Source organism: Notamacropus eugenii, chromosome 5 (assembly GCF_028372415.1).
Source record: "Notamacropus eugenii isolate mMacEug1 chromosome 5, mMacEug1.pri_v2, whole genome shotgun sequence".
NCBI classification, from domain to species: domain Eukaryota; kingdom Metazoa; phylum Chordata; class Mammalia; order Diprotodontia; family Macropodidae; genus Notamacropus; species Notamacropus eugenii.
In genome coordinates, this window is record NC_092876.1 from 40328822 (window position 1) to 40348638 (window position 19817).

The following is a 19817-nucleotide window of genomic DNA, read 5'->3' on the forward strand; positions in this document are numbered from 1 at the left end:
ATTTCCTTCATCAGCTCATTTTACAGATGAGGTAACTGAGGCAAAAGGAGTGAAGTGATTTGTCCAGGGTCCCACAGCTAGTAAGTGTCTGAGGCTGGATTTGAACTCAGGAAGATGAGATGCACTATGGCGGCACCTAGCTGCCATATCTGTACTGCATTGATGAGTTCTATTTATCAGCTCCTCAAAGAGGCTCAAAATCTGAGTGACCTGGGGCAAGTCCTTCCATGACTGGAGCTGAGCTCTTTTTCTCAGGTGATTCAAGGATGGAGTAGACAGCCTCCTCAAAGACTGTCTTGAGCCCCAGACCATGGTTTAGAAAATCCCATGAGTCAGAGGGATAGCAGGGACCTTGAAGGCATTCTGCAGCCAAACTTTTTCACTGTGCAGCTGAGGAAAAGGAGTTTGCTAGGAGAGGAGTGATCTGGCTAAGGTCACACTGTAAACTGGAATTTGGACTCCTACCTTACACTCTCTTTTGCTATCCCACAGGCCTCTAAGGGTGTCAAATGACTGGGGTGAAATAGGAGCAGAGGATTCTGGTCCTGGGGGAATCTTGGAGAGGAGCTGGTTTTACCCACAGGACCAGACTCTATCAGGAACTAACAGCAGAAATGCTCTCAGGATGCAGGGCTCCTCCAAAATATCACTAGGAACTGGCACTGGAGACTCACTGTTAGATCTGGAAGGGCCTTTAAAGACCAAGTTCACAGCACTGGTTCTGGATATGGAGAAACTGGCCTGGGTTGAGGGAGGGCTTCAAGGTCCTGCTACTAACCACCAGGAAAGCAGAGATGGATCCTGGGTCTCTGCAGCCTGACAGAACTGAAATAGACCGGAATTTAGTCTGAAGAGGATTTGTGCTCAAATCCCAGCTAGGTCATGTACAGGTGTAGCTCCCTGTGTAGCTCTGGCCAAGTGGCTTCCCCTCTCTGGGGTTAATTTTCCTAATTTGTTAAATGAGAGAGTTGGCCTAACTCAGATTTAGACCTTGGAAAGGACTCGGAAGTTCAACCTCCTTATCTGACAGATGAGATCACCCAAGGCTGAGAGAGGTGATGTGATCTGCCCAAGGTCACCTAAGGTTTCAAAGCTGGGTCCTGTGACTCCAAAGCCAGCGCTTTTCATTGGCTCACCTTGCTGTCACTCAGGTCCCTTCCAGCTCTAAATTCTTTGAACAGAATTAAAGGCCTTGAAGAAAGCATGAATTAGAAGTGGCTTTGAATTCTGAGTTCAAATTCAGCCTGACACACTTACTGGCAGTGTGACTCTAAGAAAGTTATTTAATCTCTGGTTGCTTCAACTTCCTCAACTGTACAATGAGGATGATAACAGCACCCACCTCCCAGGGTTGCTGCCAGGATCAAATGAGATAATTGCAAAGTCCTCAGCACAGTGCCTGGCACATAGTAGCTACTTATTTAACAAATGCTTATTCCAAGTATAACCTATATCTGCTTGCTTAACATCTCAGGGAAGGGGGAAGGGGAGAGAGAGAGAGGGAGAGAGACAGAAAATTCAGAATTGAAAACTTGAAAAAATTTTTTAAAATAATTTTTAACAATTGCGGAGAAAATTTATCTCTACGTATTTTTAACAAGATAATAAATGCTTGTTTCCTTTTCTCTTCCCTTGGGTCTGCCACTACGTCGTACAGTAATGCTATCTTGGCCTAGTCAACTTCTCTTCAATGGGACTGTTTTCCTATCTGTAAGATGAGATGGCTGGAATCACACACAGGACCCTGCGTTCAAATTCCCTGTCACCTTACAATTCTCTTCCTCTCCCTAGGCCTCAGTTTTCCTATCTACAAAAGGAGAAGGATCTCAGCCCCCATTCCTGAACTACCACTAACTTCCTTGCCTCACCTTAAAAGGTTCTGTAAAAGAAGTTCCCTCCCCTCAACAGACCTCATTTTTCTCTGTAAAAGACTTAGGTAAAAGTAGATAATCTATAATTCTATATGACTTCCAGGCTAGGACACTTACCTCACTCTTGTTACTTGTATACACTGATTTAACTACTGACTGCTTAACTGTGCTTGTGCAGGGGGAGGGCAGGGCTGGGAACAGAGGGCCTCCCAAAACCCTGTCACCTCCATTAATCCAAGGTTCTCCTCAGCTGACACAGGCATGGGGTGGCGCCACCTCTACCTCTGACCCTCTCTGGCCCTAAGTCACTGTTAGGCCGGGGGTCTTCTTCACCACATCATTGCCACTACCTAACTACAGCCACATCCCAGTGCTCAGGACTGGATGGGGTGGAGGGTGACAGGTAGAGCAGATGACAGGAGACATAATCTCTAAAGTCCCTTCCAACTCAGATGGTCTCTGCCTCTTGATGTCCAGGTCTCATTCCATCAGCCCACTTCACAATAAACACCACTGCCAGGTCCTCAGGGAAGGAAGGCTCATGGGACTGAGGGCTGCGGGGTGAGGGTGGGGATCTGGCAAGCAGGGCTGTAATGGGGTTAAAAATGGTCCCTAAGATCCCTTCCCGATGGGCCAAACCTATGGTCCTGCACGACTCCCAGGGCAGGGTTCATTCCACCTGCCCGCTACACACCGGCTAACTATGGACTGATTAACTAGGGCCACTTGCCTGGCAGAGGCGGGGGTTGGGCAGGCATGACTGGGGTGGGGCTCCCATGGTCTTTAAGGTCTCTTCCTCCCCTTTCCCCTTCCCCCCACCCTATTTCATCCCGGGAATGGATTGGAACAGGAAAGGCACGGCTGGAATGGTCTTGGGGGTCCCCACCAGCTGTGATAACCCATAATTCCCATCTCTCCCCTCCCCCAACCAGGGCCCTCCCCCCCCAGCAGGTCATGGGGGCAGGCAGGGCTGGACTGGGGCCCGAGATGGTCTTGGGGGTCCCCGCCAGCTCTGATAACCATGACTCCCATCTCTCCCCTCCTCCAACCAGCCCCCCCAACAGGTCATGGGGGAAGGGGAGGGGCAGCCAGGGCTGGACTGGGGCCCGAGATGGTCTTGGGGGTCCCCGCCAGCTCTGATAACCATGACTCCCATTCCTCTCCTCTCCCAGTCAGGCCCCCCCGCGCGGAGGATGGGGTGGGGGAGGGGGAAGGGGCGGGGCCCGCCCGGGCGGCGGAAGGGAAGGAGGCCTGGCGCGAGGAAGCCCTGGGGGGGGGGGGCGGAAAGAGGGTTTTTGCTTTTAACGTTTCTCCCCCCGACCACCTACTCAGCAGCAGCAGCCGCGGCCGCCGCTCCCGTCCGCCGAGCGCAGGCACAGGCCTCGACGCCTCCTCCTCCGCCGCCCCCGGCGGCCCGGCACCAGTACCTCGGAGCGGCAGCCGCTGCCACCTCCGCCCATCGCCTGGGCCAGCGCCGCGGCTCTCATGACAACCGAGCCCGGGCCTGGAGGGCGGGGGTCCCCGCGCGTACGCGCCTACGCACGCTCCTCCCTCGCCTTCCTCCCCTCCCCGGCCTCTCCAGCCGCGCACCTGCGCAGAGGGGAGGAGGCTCTCCGGCGCCTTCTGGGGAGTGTAGTTTCCTTTCTCTCCTCTCGCCTCGCCGGGTCCACTGTGCAGTTGCGCAGAGGGACCAAACCGCAGAGTCTTCTGGGTAATGTAGTTTCTCCCCAAAGGGCAAGGTGACTTGCTTTTTAGCTGTTTTATGCCGTGACTGCGCTAGCCCCAGTCCCCGCGGACCGGCTGACTGGGTAGCGTACCTGGGTCCGGTCGGCTCGGTCGAGCAATTCTTCGGCTCGGCCCCGAGAAAGGTGTTTCTGCCGACGTCTGCAATGTCCAAGAGGCCCCGGACCTTCAAGCTGCGGGCGCTCCACAGCCAGGACAAATACGGGGTGGCGGGAAAGAACTGCCAGGAAGTGTTGCTGAAAGGATGTCAGAAATTCCAGGTCCTCCAGCTGCGCCTCCTTTTCCGTCTCTTTCTCCTTCCTCCGGTCCCCTGTGGCCTCGAGGAGCTCGGGGGGGCACCCCTTCTTTGTTTCCGCGGCCGATCCCGCGGCACCAGCCTCTGACCCTCCCCGCTGCCCCCCGCCGGGGCGGTCCTGGGCTTCGGGAGGAGGCGGGAGCTACAGCTCGCAGGCAGATGGGAGTCACAGCTGCCATTCCGGGGGCCGGGAGGAGAGGGGAGTCGGCTCTCGGCTGGGCTCTGGGCAGCCCTCTTTGGGGTCCGCGGGGATCCGCCCTGCAGACGAGCTCTCGAGAGGGGCAGATCTTGGGTCCGGGTGCAGGAGACCGGGCATGCCCTTCCCGGGGGCCGCAGATGCTCTGACAGCCCCCTTCATATGAAGCCTCCTTAGACCATCCCCAGGCTGGCTAGCCCACTCGCTTGAGGGGCCGCATATGCTCTGACAGCCCCCTTCATGCCTGCTCAGACCATCCCCAGACTGGCTAGCCCACTGGCTCGAGGGGCCGCAGAGGCTCTGACAGCCCCCTTCATGCCTGCTCAGACCATCCCCAGACTGGTTAGCCCACTGGCTCGAGGGGCCGCAGAGGCTCTGACAGCCCCCTTCATGCCTCCTTAGACCATCCCCAGGCTGGCTAGCCCACTCGCTTGAGGGGCCGCAGATGCTCTGACAGCCCCCTTCATGCCTGCTCAGACCATCCCCAGGCTGGCTAGCCCACTCGCTTGAGGGGCCGCAGATGCTCTGACAGCCCCCTTCATGCCTCCTTAGACCATCCCCAGACTGGCTAGCCCACTCGCTCGAGGCTGGATTCCAGTGGCATCATTTAGCGTTGTCTGAAGAACTCCATATAGCTAATTAGCTGGCGCAAGGCCTGAGTTCAAATCCTGCCTTAGACACTAGGAAGAGTCCACTTTCCTCCTTTGTGAAATGGACATAATAATAGCGCCTACCTCAGACTGAGCTGTCATGAGACTCAGACGAAAATGTAAAGCCTTGGCAACCCAGATAAAGTACTCTGGGTAAATAAAAGCTAGTTATGTTATTATATATCTCAGCTTCCTGGTGGCCTTTGGGGTCCCCTCTAGCTTTAGATCTTTGAGTTTTAATACACTAATAGTTAATAACAGGTAGCATTTGTAAACGTTTAGGTATGCAAAGTGCTTAGCACATGTCATCTCATTTGATCCTCACAACCACTTATCTTAAGAGATGAGGAGACAGAAGCAGAGATATTTGGGTGAAGTATTTGAAATAGGATTTGAATTAAGGCAGTCCTGACTTCACCAGCCCTCTCTTCCATGGAACAACCACCTTGGCAGGTAGATGCAAGTCATAATAGCTAAGAGTTATTTATATAATATAGTGCTTTAAGAGTTGTGAAATGCTTTGCATAGGTTATTTAATGCTCACAACAAACCTGTGTGCTAGGAGCTTTTATTACTCATATTTTACAGATGAGGAAACTGAGGCACAGAACTATTAAGTGACTTATCCAGCGTCACTTGATTATTAAGTACCTGAGGTAGGATTTGAATTTTCACTTTCCTAACAACACCTAACACCTTCAACTGCAAGGATTTATTTCCCTCCCTTGATTGGTGGGGCTGAGGCCCTTAGGGGGTATAAGATGCTTTTTTTTTTCTCTCTCAAACACAGGATTTAGAACTAGAAGGGTCTTTGGAGATGATCTAGCCTTGGTGGTATCATATTCAGATAGAAACTAGGCCACTAAACTGTATATAAGGATTCACAGGGGCAGCATATTGACTTAGAAAAGCATGTTAAGATTTGTTATTCAGTAATGTCTCAGCTTTTTTGGGTTTTGTTAGTGGTTTGCTGTTTCCTTCTCCAACTCATTTTTCAGGTGAGGAAACTGAGACAAACAGTTGCCCAGGAACACACAGCTAGTAATTTTCTGAGGGCAGATTTGAACTCGAATTTTCTTTACTGTAGGCCCAGTGCTCTATGCACTTCACCTCTGAGATGCCCACATGCTAACATTATCTGCATTCTATTGCATTTTCATTTACTTTGTTAAATGATTTCCAATTACAGTTTAATCTCATTCAGGTTGTGCTTTTCCACTTTAGTTCTCTCATGTTTGACACCTCTGATCTAGTCCAATCCTCTCTCATTTTAATTTTAGTTCAATAAACATTTATTAAGTGCATATGCTAGGCCCTGGAGCCTCAAAGACCAATATTAAGTAGCCCTTGCCCTCAGGGAGCTTATGTTTTCTTGGGGAAAGGGATCAACATAGACACACAGCTAAGAAAACACAAAATATATGCAAACTGAATACAAAATATTTTAAGGGCCACTCACAATTGGGGGCTTGAGCCCAGCCTTGAAGGGAGTTGGGAATTCCAAGAGACAGATCAGAACAGGAGAACATTCCAGGCACAAGGTGGGAGCTGCCCAGAGAGTTTCAATCACTCTGTTTTTTGGGGTGTGTGTGTGTGTGTGTGTGTGGGTGTGGGTGTGAGTGTGGGTGTGTGTATTCATGAGAGACAGATGCAGACAGACAGAGACTGATAGACACACTGTGGGCAAATCACTTCACTTTCCTCACATGAGGTCCCTTCTAGCTCTAGAGTCATGATCCTAAGGCACCTAACCTCCTTGTGCTTCATTTACCTCACCAGTAAAATGAATGGGTTGGACTAAATGACCTCTGCAATTGTCATGCCAGTTCTAGCTCTGGGAGCCTCTGATCTATTTAGTCATTATGTTGGATGAAATTCTAGAGACCTTGAGCAAGTCACTCAACTCTTTTTGGAGCCTCAGTTACCTCATCTGTGAAATGGGATGTCAAACCTGACTGAATTGCCTTCCTCTGAGTATTTTGCTTCATTTTAAAGCATTTTACTTTCCTTTGCTCATTTCTATATAATTATTGCAGATAGAAAAACTTCAATTCCCATCCCACTTTCCCTTTGCTTTTGGGTAGTATTATATGCTAGGAAACCAAGTAAATAAAACTGTTTTTCTCACATCTCTCCCTTCTTGCCTCACCAACAGCTTCCTATTTCTGGCTGCCGCCTGTGTTTGTATGAAGATGGCACCGAACTCACCGAAGGCTACTTCCAGAGCCTCCCTGACAACACCGAGCTCATGCTTCTGACCCCTGGACAGGCCTGGCAGGGCTGTAAGTAGTAGCCTGTACAGCCTGTACGGACTCCTGTCACTGAAATAGATAAGACTTGGGACAGTCATGCAATGGGGACTCCCAGGTGGCAGTCAAATGTGGGAGGAAGTCACTTTCAGGCAAGCTGAGCTATGTGTTACTCTTGTAGTAAACTTGTAAAAGATCAGGTGCTACCTATAATCAGAGGGGCCCAAGAACTGTATTTGGCATGCCCATTACTTTAAGAATCTTTTCAAAGAGGAAATAGACTGGACACTTTGTTACCCTCAAGTTTGATTCCATGCTGGAACTCAGACATAGTACTAATCTTTATGCAGCACTTCCTTATATCTGTGCCTTTATGAACCTCATGGGTCCAAAGAACAGTGCTTGGCACATAATAAGCAGGTAATAAATACCATCTTCCTTCCTCCCTCCCTCCCTCCTTCCTTCCTTCCTTCCTTCCTTCCTTCCTTCCTTCCTTCCTTCCTTCCTTCCTTCCTTCCTTCCTTTGTTCCTTTCTATCTATCCTTCCTTCCTTGTCTTTTCATCTATCTATCTGAAAAACAACAAAATATATCAAAAGAAGGGATTATCTGTTTTTCTACAGGCAGCTATGTGATGCAGTGGATAGAGTGCTGGACTTGGAGTCAGGAAGACCTGAATTCACATCTGGCCTCAGACACTTACTAGCTCTTTGTCCCTGGGCAAGTCACTTCACCCTGTTTGCCTCAGTTTCCTCATCTGTCAAATGATCTAGAGAAGGAAATGGCAAACCGCTCCAGTAGCCGTGTCAAGAAAACCTCAACTGTGTTCACAAAGAGTTGACCATGACTGAACATCAAGATCTATCTTTCCAACTCATTCATCCATCCATCTATCTATCTAGCCAGCCAGCTTTCTCTACAGGACTAAAGTAGTCATCCTTTAGTATCATAACTAAGATAGTAGATTCAGAATAGGGATCCTCCTCCTTCTCCACAGATTTAACACCTTACTAGTTCAATTTCACAGATGACACGAAACAAAATAAACAAAAAAAAATTAAAGTATCATTTATTTAATTGGTATTTCTGCCAAGTCCCATGATAGGATTTTTAAAAACATGGAATCAGTAAATATTTCCCTGCAGAGTTTTTACTATTTCCAGTGATCACTTTTTTGTCTCCAAGGAAGTCATAAAATATACAATATGTAAATTTTGCAAATGAATTTTTTAAAATTTAAAGGAGCTATCCGCTGGCTTCTGGATCTCTAATAGACATTGTGTGACAATGATTAGAATATGTAAATTTTACAAAATAAATATTCAATAGTTATTTTCTCTTTTTTTTTGTTTACTAATTTTTTTTATTAATTTTTTACATTTATTTTCACACAATTTTGGGTTACAAATTTTCTCCCCTTTTATCCCCTCCCCCCCCCAAACCCGAGCTTTCTAATTGCCCCTGTGACCTATCTGCTCTCTCCTCTATCCTCCCTCCCTGCCCTTGTCTCCGTCTTCTCTTTTGTCTTGTAGGACCAGATAGCTTTCTTGACCCCTTAACCTGTATTTCTTGTTACCCAGTGGTAAGAACATTACATTTGGTCCTAACACTTTGAGTTCCAACTTCTTTAGCTCCCTCCCTCTCCACCCCTTCCCCTTGAAAGACAGGCAATTCAATATAGGCCATATCTGTTTAGTTTTGCAAATGATTTCCATACTATCAATAGTTATTTTCACAAAGCAGCAGGTTTTATATTTACCTATGAGCAGATTTCTTTAATCTATATATTTTTCTGTCTCTTCCATCTAACTATCTAGTAATCCATCTGTCTCTATCCATACATCCAACTATATATCCATTTACCCATTATCCATCTATCCATCTTATCTATCTACCCTTCTCTTACCTTTCTATTTATCCATCCATTCATTTATCCTTTTATCTGTTCATCTATTTATTATCTATCTATGTATCTGTCTATCTCTCATGGTAGGGAACAAAGACCAACCATCAATAATCATAATCCCACAGCAGAGGCAATTGGCATAGGGATAGAATGCTGAACCTAGAAGGAGAAGAGACTTGCTTTTGAATCTTACTTCCAGCACCTTCAGCGAGATCCTGGGCAAGGTACTTAACCTTTCAAGGCCTGGTTCCTCACTTATAAAAGAGAGATCACCTGCCTCTGTTCTTTTGTTGTCCTGACTCTTTGTGATCTCTTTCTTTAGGGTTTTCTTGGCAAATATACTATCTAGAGTGGTTTGCTATTTCCTTCTCCATCTCTTTTTTTTGTAGTGAGGAAACTGAGGCAAACAAGGTTAAGTAACTTGTTCAGGGTCACACAGCTAATAAGTGTCTGAGGCCAGATTTGAACTCATGAAGACATGAACCTTCCTGATTCCAAGCCTAGTGCATTGTAAATGAAATAATGGATATATGTTCTGTAAATCCTAAAACTGCTATATAATCAAGGGAGTTGGGTATAATAGAGGGCAGGATTCATCATCGGAGTTCCAGGTTCAAATCCTAGCCCTTCTGCTTTCTATGGCTTGGAAAAGTCACTTCACCTCTAGGTCTGTTTCTTCATCCATAAAATGAGGGAGTTGAACTAAATGGCCTTTGAGGTGCCTTTTAGGTCCAAATTGATGGCTCTATGAATTGCTAGCTATTATTCTTATTGAAAGACCAATACATTTTTCTATTTCCCATCTGATCACTGTTAATGAGTACTTTCTTTTCAAAGAAAATGCCAGTTTTCTTCCCTTAAATTTCAGTTGTACAGCCTTTTGCATAAAAGAGAATTATGTTTAATGAGGCTTTAACTGATGTATCCTAAAAATAATTGGATCATAGAGCTGGAGCTAGAGGTAGAAGGGACCTTAGGGGTCATCTCATCCAACACCCTCATTTTAGAAGTGAAAATGCTGAGGCTGAGAGAGGTTGACAGAGAGTAAAGGACAGAACTAGAATTTCCTCCCAGTGGAAAGGATCTGAATTCAAATCCTGATTCTCACTCTCACTACTTATGTGACCCATTCTCCAGGCTTCAATCTGTTCTATAAAATAAACTCAATAATCTGAAATCCTTTCTGGTTCTAAGTCAGTGATATTGAATCTTCTGAATTCAAACCCAGCCCTGGGTCTTCTGGGCCATAGTCTCCCTCAGAAAAAGAGCCGTTTGCTCCATGAGGCATGGGAGGGCTTCTTTACTAGTAGAGGAGGAGGAGGAGGAGAGAGAAGTGGAGGGGAGCTGGTCAAAAAGGGAACTATAAAGTACCTTATGTGTGTCTGCATCTCATGGGAGGCATCATTTGGTAAGTGTCCCAGGGTCAGCCAGCTTGAGGGGCAGGATGTGAGCCCCACATCTGGGCTTCTGCTTGCTCTTCTAGAGCAGGCTGCCCGACAATGGAATGTCTGTGATGTCACAACGGTAGGGCAGTCAAGCTCTGGGACGCTGCCCTGACCCCCTCCATCCTTAATGTGGGGAAAAGCTGTCAAGAGATGCAGAGGTATCTATCTCCGGTAGGCCCCTTTGTTTCCTGTTGTTTTCCTTTCTTTGGCACAATTGTTGTTACCTTTAACAATAAGTACTAAATTAAAAAAAATAATTCAACAAGAGAGCTGTGAAAGAGATGAGAGGATATGAGTATTAAGGACTCTCAAGGAAAGGCAAAGTGACTGGGGTTGATTTGTACCGAGCAAGGCAAGGCCAAAGAGAGACACCAGATCCATTTAGGTGGGCTAGAATGAATGATGCTTTTACTGAATAATAATTATAGCTAGCCTTTGCCTAGCACCTGCTGTGTGCCAGGCATTGTGCTAAGCACATACCCTGGGAAGCAGGTGCTGTTATAATCCCCATTTTATAGTTGAAGAAACTGAGGCAAACAGAGGTTAAATGATTTGCCCAGGATCACACTTTATACACTATGGTGCCAACTAACTGCCTGGAAGGACCACAGGTCCTGTCTCAAAGCACATTCCTTCCATCTTGTCTCATTTAACACTCACAAGGACCCTGTGAGGTATAAAGGGAAGGCATTATTATCCTCCTATAAGAGATAAAGAAGCCTTGAGGGCAGAGATTACCTCATGTTTGTTCTTCTATCCCCAGCATCTAGCATAGTGTGCTTGGACTTATAGACATTTAAGAAAACAGTTATAGACACTAAATAAAATGCTCTTTTGATTTATCAGTGCATCCAAGGTTACACAGATTCAGAGTCAGGCCGTGTCAGGGTCTTTAGATCCAGGAAGCACCTTCAAGATCATCTAGTCTAAGGTTGGAAACCTTTGGCAGCTTATGGAAACCTATAGACTCCTTTTCAGAATAATATTCTCCAATGCATAAAACAAAATACATCAGTTACAAAGAAAATCAGTTATATTGAAATACTGCTATCAAAATATTGAAAATGAAACATTCAAGGACCTCAGGCCTGATGTAGTCCAATCCCAACCTTAGAGACCATCTAGTGATTTTATAGAGGAGGAAACTGGGACTAAGAGAAGGAATTTTATATATATGCACAGATTTACATGCACACATATATAAATTTATGTATGTGCATATATGCATACACATAGTCATGTATGCATGTAGGAGGAGCAGTGGATTAAGTGCTCACCCTGGAGTTAGGAGGGCTCATCCTCCTGAGTTCAAATTTAGCCTTAGACACTTATTAGTAATGTGACCCTGAACAAGTCACTTTATCCTATTTGCCTCAGTTTCCTCACTATATAAAGAAAAGAGATGGAGAAGAAAATGGCAAACCACTCTAGTTAGTATCTTTGCCAAGAAAACCCCAAAGAAAGAGATCACAAAGAGTCAGAACAACAAAAGAACGGGCAGGTGACCTCTCTTTTATAAGTGAGGAACCAGGCCTTGAAAGGTTAAGTACCTTGCCCAGGATCTCTGAAGGTGCTGGAAGTAAGATTCAAAAGCAAGTCTCTTCTTCCTCTAGGTTCAGCATTCTATCCCTGTACCAACTGCCTCTGCTGTGGGATTATGATTATTGATGGTTGGTCAATTGAGCTGGAGAAGCAAAAGGCAATCTACTCAAGAATCTTTGCCAAGAAAATCACAAATGAGGTCATGAAGAGTCGGGCACGACTGAAATATCTGAACAACAACAAAATATATCAAAGGGAGGGATTATATATGTCAATAAGATATAATCTTCTTGAGGGAAAGGACTTATTCCTTTTATTTTCTTTATATGCCCAGCAGGCTCATTGAATTGAATTGAATTGCCAAGGACCATGGATTTAAAACCTGAAGGGATGTTTAGATCCTGTCTTGTCCAATGCCCTCATTTTATAGGTGAATTAGTAATAGAGCAAAAGAATTTGTGCTCTCTCTTCTGACTTGAGCTGTCTCTCAACCCCGTTGTCTTGCCTCTCATCCCAGAGCTATTTGCATATGACCATAGTTCAGGAGATGATCGCCGATCTCCACTGATGAAAAGAGATTTAACCTGGAGTTATAGAACTAGAAGCTGTCTGAGGGTAGGAGCTGTTATTCACTGCTATTTTCTGTATCCTCTTGTACTTAACATAGTACCTGGCATCCATCACCGTCACTTAAATACTTGTCAACTGCCTCACTACCTAGTACAGTTAGTCACTTACTGAGTCACTTACTAAAATGCCTGTTGACTCATTAAAACAGGAGAGATTTTGATTAGACCTAAGAAAGGTGACAGGAGTCAGAAGGTTGGAACGTGTAACTTCTCTTCTGCAAAACTCTAAAGTAGGATAGAACCCTTGATACTGTATCATTGAAGTCAACCTTCCCCAGAAACAGATCGTCTGGGATTCTTGTAGTCCCTTCTAATTTCGCCTATAAAATGAGGATAATAATAGCACCTGCCTCCTAGAGTTTTTGTGAAGATAAAAGACACTTGACGTTTGTCAAGTGCTTTGCAAACTTTATCTATGTAAATGCTTTGTTGTCGAGTTTTATGTCCCACTCTTTGTGACCCTATCTGAGGTTCTCTTGGCAAAGATACTGGAGTGATTTGCCATTTCCTTCTCCAGCTCATTTTACAGATGAAGAAACAGAGGCAAACGAGGTGACTTGTCCAGGGTCACACAGCTAATAAGTGTCTGTGGCCGGATTTGAACTCTTATGAGTTCTGGACTGGCACTCTACCCACTGTGCCACCTAGTTGCCCGTGTAAATGTTAGCTACTTGTTCTTCTCTGATTTCATCCACAAATGTGTTCAGAGCCATGGACCCAGCATGTGCCCCTGCCTACTGGGGGATTTGTGTTGCATAGTCTTATATAATGCATGCCTTTTTTATTTCTAGTGTTCTAGGGTTTTTGGGGTTTTTTTGGTTCTAATTCTATTTTAAGTTTTACTGAAGTCTTGTTTTTACCTCAAAGCATTTCTTGATATGCCTTCTTGCCACCAAATCATCACTTTTAATGCAGCAGCAACAATTTTTAACAGTGGAAATAGTTAGACCAAACTATCATGGTACAGTGGAAGGGGCCTTGGTTCAGAAGTCAGAGAACCTGTGTTCAGAGCTTTACCTTTGGTTCTTAATATCTGTGTGACCTTGGACAAGTCTCTTAAATTCCTTAGACCTTAGTTTCTTCATCTGTCAAATGAGGGGGTTGGACCAGATGACCCCTGAAGGCCCTTTTGGCTCTAATTCTATGACCCCATGACCCACCAGTAGCATGACATATCCATATCCTTTCCCCTACCTCTTTACTGAGAGGAGGATGACACAATTCATCACCTATTCTTTGACCCTAAGATTTGGCCCTTAGAGTTAATTGGAGTCTGTGACTGCCTTTTGGTATGATTTTTATTTATTGTTACTTTGTCATTCTTCTACTTCTGCTTTCTTTATCCTGGATCATTTCAGTCAGGTATGCCCTGGGTTTGTGTAGAGGGTTCATAATCCAATTTACAGGCTGTTGGCTTCATATAGGTAAGGAGGCACCTTGAAGGTAATGCTTGCTTCCTTCACCTAGATGCAGTAAGATCCTGAAAGCCAAGTCTGGCCTCTGCTCCTTCTCAGGACAAAACCCACTTCCCCATGACATAGGGAATAGAGTGGAAGTGAGAATGCACCATTTGTATTAAATGGAACTAATATCTCCTACCTCTCAGTAATTTGGGAGGCTTAATTATTTGTAAAACAAGCACTTGAAGAACTTTGGGATGGAGAATGTGGAGAAAGTACAGCACCTCATGAAAGCAGTAATAAAAGCTAATGGTTCCTGTCATGTACCAGAGTTAGCTTTTTCCATATCGTGCCTTTCAAAGTAGCTCAGCTGGGTGGATGAGAAACTGTAGTTAATTTCAGGATAAGAATATAATGAAGAAAATTACTTTCCTCTCCCCTAAATGTGAGCTAAGTTACTATGGGAATTGGGGGTTCTGAAATGACAGCTCTGATGTCGAATTACTGAATTCTTGAAAGTTCTAAGAGCCTCTTTGGATCCTACTGTGGTATTCCTGGTGAAGTCTGGAATGAGCAACCTTATGATGTGTTCCATACATGCTGTTTGTTTTTCCTTCTTGGGGCAGATATCAGCGACATCCATCGCTTTCTCACCATATTCTACCAGCCGCAGGCGGACGTCATTCAGGCAGCTCAGAAACTGCTCTCTGATGAGCGTGCTCCCTTGAGGCAGAAGCTTCTTGCAGACTTTCTCCACAACATTAATGAAAACATCCAGGCAGAAACCCGAGAGGAGGATGGGCCATGGTTTGAAGGCATGTTCTGGGCTATTGCTCCCTTGGAGGACTGGTTTATTAACTATCTGGTGATTTGGGGATGGAAGGTGCTCCCCTAAGCCAGGAAGTTGAGTCCTTTCTCCGCTGTCCATGCAAACTGGACCTAGAAGAGACCACTGTAATCAAGGAAAAGGTTGTTCAATTTGGAGTTTGAGGCCTGGTTTCAGATCTTGGTTCTGCTGCTGTGTGACTTTGGGTAAATCAATTTATCTCTCAGGTCCCCCATCCATAAAAGGAAGGGGTTACACCATGTATGTATGTATGTATGTACATATGTATGTGATATATATCTTACTATGTGTCAGGTATCATGCTAAGCACTATACAAGTAATATCTAAACTGATCCTGACAACAACCCTGGAAGGTAAGTGCTATTATATTCCTCATTTTACAGATGGGGAAACTGAGACTAAGTCTAAGTGACTTGCCCAGTGTCTGAGGCCGCATTTAAATTCACGTCTTCCTGATTCTAGGCCTTGGCTCTGTGCACTGTTCCACCTAGCTCTCTCGGGGCCTCAGTATCCTCACCTGAAAAATAAAGGGGTTGAACTACATGACCTTTAAGGTCCTTTATAGCTCTAAATTTATGATCTTATAATTTTATTTCTCAAAATTCAGGCATTTTGTCAGAATGGGGCCTTAGAAGTCGTGGCTAAGAGAAGTCCATGAGGATAAGTATTTTGGTCAAGAGAACAGGAGCATGCAATCTAAATACATGGTAGAATGATGTTAGCATTCTCATCTGTTAGGGAAGCTCTCTTTGTCCCATTGGTGTATTCCATATTGGTATCTTCTCTTTCTTTCCAGGATTGGAGTCTCGATTTAGGAGTAAGTCTAGCTATTTGAGGTACAGCTGTGAGAGCCGCATACGGAGTTATCTGAAAGAGGTGAGTGTTTGTTCAAAGCCAGGTCTGTTGGCTGTCCAGATCCCTGTTGCATTTGTGAGATGAACCTTATGGGAAGGGTCCCAATCTGTGAGACTCCTATGGGATTGCTTCCCATGGTCCTGGGCCCTGCTTTGGCCAGGTACTCAGATGGCCAGGTGCTGAAGTTTTGAAGATGATAAGAAAGAACGCTCATCCTCTGTTATTTCAGAATCTCAGTATGTAGAGTGGTAGGAATGCTGCCTTTGGAGCAGGAAGACCTGGGATCAAATCTTGACTCTTTGGCCTTGGGTAAGTCACTTAACATCCTGGGGCCTCAGTTTCCTCATCTGTAAAATGAGAGGGTTGGACTAAATTCCATCTTGAAGCTATGCCATCTATGATCCTATGAATCAGTGAAGGGAGTGCAGGATTGGGGAATCAGGAAGACCTGAATTCAAATCTTGCCTCAGATACTTACTCCCTGGACAAATCACTTAACCTCTTTCTGCCTCAGCTTCCTCATGTGTATTATAAGAGATTTAGACCTCTAAGGTTCCATTTAATTCTAAAGGTATAAATGGTGAGGGTTGAGAGCTTACCTATAAATAAAAGACTCCAAGGATCATGGACTTAGAGCTTAAAGGGTCACCAGAGATTGAGTACAACCTCTTCCTTTTACAAATATGGGAACTGAGGCACAGCAGCTGAAATGATTTGCCCAAAGTCATACAGATGACTGCCAGCTAAGTGGTAGAGCTGGGATTTGAACCCAGAAGACTTCTGTAGAATCTTTTAGTTGTAGAGATCTTCTATTTTTCTGTTATTTTTTGAGGCAGTTTAGTGGGTAGAGAGTTGGAACTAGACTCAGGAAGAAAAGGAGTTCAGCCTCTGACTCAGATACTTGATAGTTATGTGTGACCTGGACAAATCATTTAACCTCTCTGTGCCTCAGTTTCCTCATCTGTAAAATGGGGTTAATAACAGGCACTTACCTCCTAGGTGATTGTGAGGATAAGCTGAGTGCTTTACACATCTTAAAGTCCTATATAAATGCTACTTATTATTATTATTCTTGAGATTTTTTTGGGAGGGGTGAGGGAGGATAATCAGGGTTAAGTGACTTGCCCAAGGTCACAAAGCTAGTAAGTATCTGAGACCAGATTTAAACGCAGGTCCTCCTGACTCCAGGGCTGGTGCCCTATCCACTCAGTCATCTAGTTGCCCCTTTTGAGGTCTTATACTTTGCTATTAAAAAGTACGATCATAAAATCATGGATTTAAAGCTGGAAGAGACCTGGGAGGTCATTTAATCCAACCCTCTTATTTTACAGATGAGTAAATTGAGGTCTTGTGAGATGAGAAGGGTCTTGTGAGATATCTCATTTATCCACTTAACTCACAGCTAAGGTCACACCTGCTCTAGAATTTCCTTCAGACTTAAAAAAAAGTGAGGCCAAAATAGTGGATACATTTTCATGCAGTTGTCAAGGAAAGATTCCTTGTGCTCAGGCCTTGTTAAGTGTCTGAACAGATTTTGCATTGTTTTCACTGGGGGACGAAGGTTACTGGGGCTCTGGTTTTCCTGACCTGCAAGATGACAGCTGGTGCTATTGTCTCCAAGGGACTAGAATCTCCGATTTCTCTTCCCGCCTCTTCCCACCCATTCTGCTCTGGCTGAACATGCCATCTGTGTTCTTCTGTGGCATTGAATAATCTACTGCTTGGCATAACACAAGGGCAAAGGACAGCTGCAGGCATGTCACCCCTTTCCTCTGGGGTAAGCACAATCAAAGCATCTCTCGATGAAATCATGAGTTCTCAAAAGGCTCTCAGGTTGATGATATGTACATGCCGTACTTGGACTTAGCCTAATAGGAATGCAGCGTGATGCTCCCCTGGAGACGAGGCCTGCCAGTAAGTCTGGATAGATGCTCCAGTGAATGAAGATGCAAGTGGAGGCCCTGGGCTTTATTCTTATTTTTATCTTTGAAAGCATAGGCTTGTTGATTCTCTGTCCTCTTGTCTCTTGCATTTTTTCCCCTTCTCATTTTCACTGCAAACATCCTAACTCATCATCGCCTCTGGCCTGGACTCTTGAAAGAGCCTCCACGTGGGTCTCTGCATCCATTTTCTCCCTTCTCCAATTCACCCCACTGTTCAGCAAGCTACAGAAGCTCCCTACTGCCTCTAGGATAAAGTAGAACTCTTCCATTTGGCATTTAAAGCTCTTTTGACCCTTGCCTTTCTTTCTAGCTGATTATATATTTCTTTTCCTTCTGCACTTAGTGCTGCAGCCAAATTGGCCTATTACTTTTTCCTACAAATGACATTTAAGGCCACTAGATGGTGCCATAGTGTATAGAGAGCTGGGCCTGGAGTAAGGAAGACTCACGTTCCTCAATTCAAATCCAGCCTCAGAAACTCACTAGCTGTGTGACCCTGGGCAAGTCACTTAAGTCTGTTTGCCTCAGTTTCCTCATATGTAAAATGAGCTGGAGAAGGAAATGGCGAAGCACTCTAGCATCTTTACCAAGAAAACCCCAAGTGGGGTCATGAAGAGTCTAACACAACTGAAACAACTGTTTAATAAATGCTATTACATTTCTAGCTTCCATATTTAGATTATCCTCCTGCTTCGCCTCTATCCCTTGTACACCCTAGTCCTGTCTAGGCTCAGTTCATATGCCATCTCCTTTGAGAAGCCTTTCCTGATTGTCACCCCTGCTTAATGCTTCATGCCAATTTGCTGTGAATTTGTTTTGTATCTGTTTACATAATTGGTGACTATGTTGCATCCTTGAAACTTCAGGCTGGCATTTGAAAAAGAAAATTGGATTGGATCTGTCATTTCGTTGATGTCAGAAATTCCCAGTGAGGAAATTCCTTATACCAGTGTACCTTCTGTGCAGCATTATAAGCTGAGAGAGCTGCCTGGGCCAACTTGCTCAGGGTCACATAGCCACCATGCATCATAGGCAGGACTGGAAAGCAGCTCTTCTAATGATGAAGCCAACTCTTTATCCCTATGCCCCAAGCATCTCTTACCTTGTGGCTTATTTGTTTATTGGTTAGTTGAAAGCTGGGATAGTTCAACAGGCCCACCTGAAAAAAAACCCAGTGTTTCATTACACTATGTGTCAGATAGAAGCAAAAGATCTGTGTCAGGTCTTATATGAATGATCTTCTGGGCTTCCTGTCTTCTTATAGGTGAATGCTCACGCCTCCACACTTGAACCACAACCTCGAGCTCAGTATCTGAAAATCATGGGCCAAATGTGTGAGAAACTGAAATCAGTGCGCTACAATGGCAGCTACTTTGATAGAAGAGACAAAGGGAGAGAGCGTCTTTGTACAGCAGAAGGCTGGTTCTCTTGCCAGGTGAGTGGTGGGACTTTCACTCAAGAGTAAGCAGCTGTTGCCTGTGGGACTAGACCTCAGGACCTCAGTCTGCTCTTATACTGAAAAGCCTCTAAGTCCTGATCTGCATTGTAGGTAATCAGATTGGGAAGTATATGGAAGCTCTTAGCTTTTTAGTTAAAAGGAGGTTTTTTTCATCCTTCCCTTTTCTGCTTAGAATCCCAGAATCTCAGGGATATAAGGGACCTCAGAGGTTAATCTGCACTGAGATTCCCTCCTACAACATCCCCAACAAGTGGTCATCTGTGGGCATGAACTCTGGTGAATTTCCTAAAGAAAGGGACAATTTGTATTAAAAGAAGTCTGATTGTTATGAGCTTTAAATGCCAGACAGAGGAGTTTGCATGGAAGAGGGAAAAAAAGGAGAGCTTGTCATGACTTTTGGTTCTTTAAGATGTAAGAAAGGGAAGATTAAACCACAACTGGCTAGCATCGCCAGTATAGACCCAACCCAGCATCCTGTAACAGAATGATTAATGGACCTGGAGAGGAAGTATCCAAGATGATAGATTTAGGGGTAAGAGAGACCTTAGAGGTTATCAGATCCAACTCTGTTATTGTACAGATAACACCAAAGTCCAGAACTTAGTTTTTCTGATTCCAATTCTAGTTTTCTTTATCCTGCCCCTGTCATGCTTCAAGGATCTGTCCTTGGTGCTGTCCTATTCAATATAGTTTAAAAAATTCATTGATATATTTTGTTTGCATGGTATATATCAGCTTCATCTCCAAATCTCTCCATCTTCCACCCCTGCTCAGATAGTGAGCCTTT

The 19817-nt window shown here is 44.8% G+C and overlaps 2 protein-coding genes across 18 annotated transcripts in view; one reads left to right on the forward strand and one right to left on the reverse strand.

Moving 5' to 3' along the window:
* The window catches only part of CEP104 (centrosomal protein 104), a 48060-nt gene extending 37687 nt beyond the window's left edge, over nucleotides 1-10373 (reverse strand). For 7 of the 12 annotated variants that reach the window (XR_011966966.1, XM_072608656.1, XM_072608663.1 and 4 more), the window contains exon 1: nucleotides 3200-3332. The gene's annotated coding sequence lies outside the window, so the exon portion shown is untranslated. Of the gene's footprint in view, nucleotides 1-3199; nucleotides 3384-3461; nucleotides 3586-3688; nucleotides 3809-10280 lie in introns of those variants that run through there. The other 5 variants (XM_072608664.1, XM_072608655.1, XM_072608658.1 and 2 more) reach the window with 4 other exon arrangements.
* DFFB (DNA fragmentation factor subunit beta) overlaps nucleotides 3761-19817 on the forward strand; it is a 62423-nt gene continuing 46366 nt past the window's right edge. For 4 of the 6 annotated variants that reach the window (XM_072608670.1, XM_072608668.1, XM_072608669.1 and 1 more), the window contains exons 1-5: nucleotides 3761-3874; nucleotides 6911-7037; nucleotides 14552-14740; nucleotides 15570-15649; nucleotides 18836-19006. In XM_072608670.1, coding sequence (XP_072464771.1) covers nucleotides 3761-3874; nucleotides 6911-7037; nucleotides 14552-14740; nucleotides 15570-15649; nucleotides 18836-19006 — 681 coding nt within the window. Of the gene's footprint in view, nucleotides 3875-4862; nucleotides 5412-6910; nucleotides 7038-10400; nucleotides 10513-14551; nucleotides 14741-15569; nucleotides 15650-18835; nucleotides 19007-19817 lie in introns of those variants that run through there. The other 2 variants (XM_072608673.1, XM_072608674.1) reach the window with 2 other exon arrangements.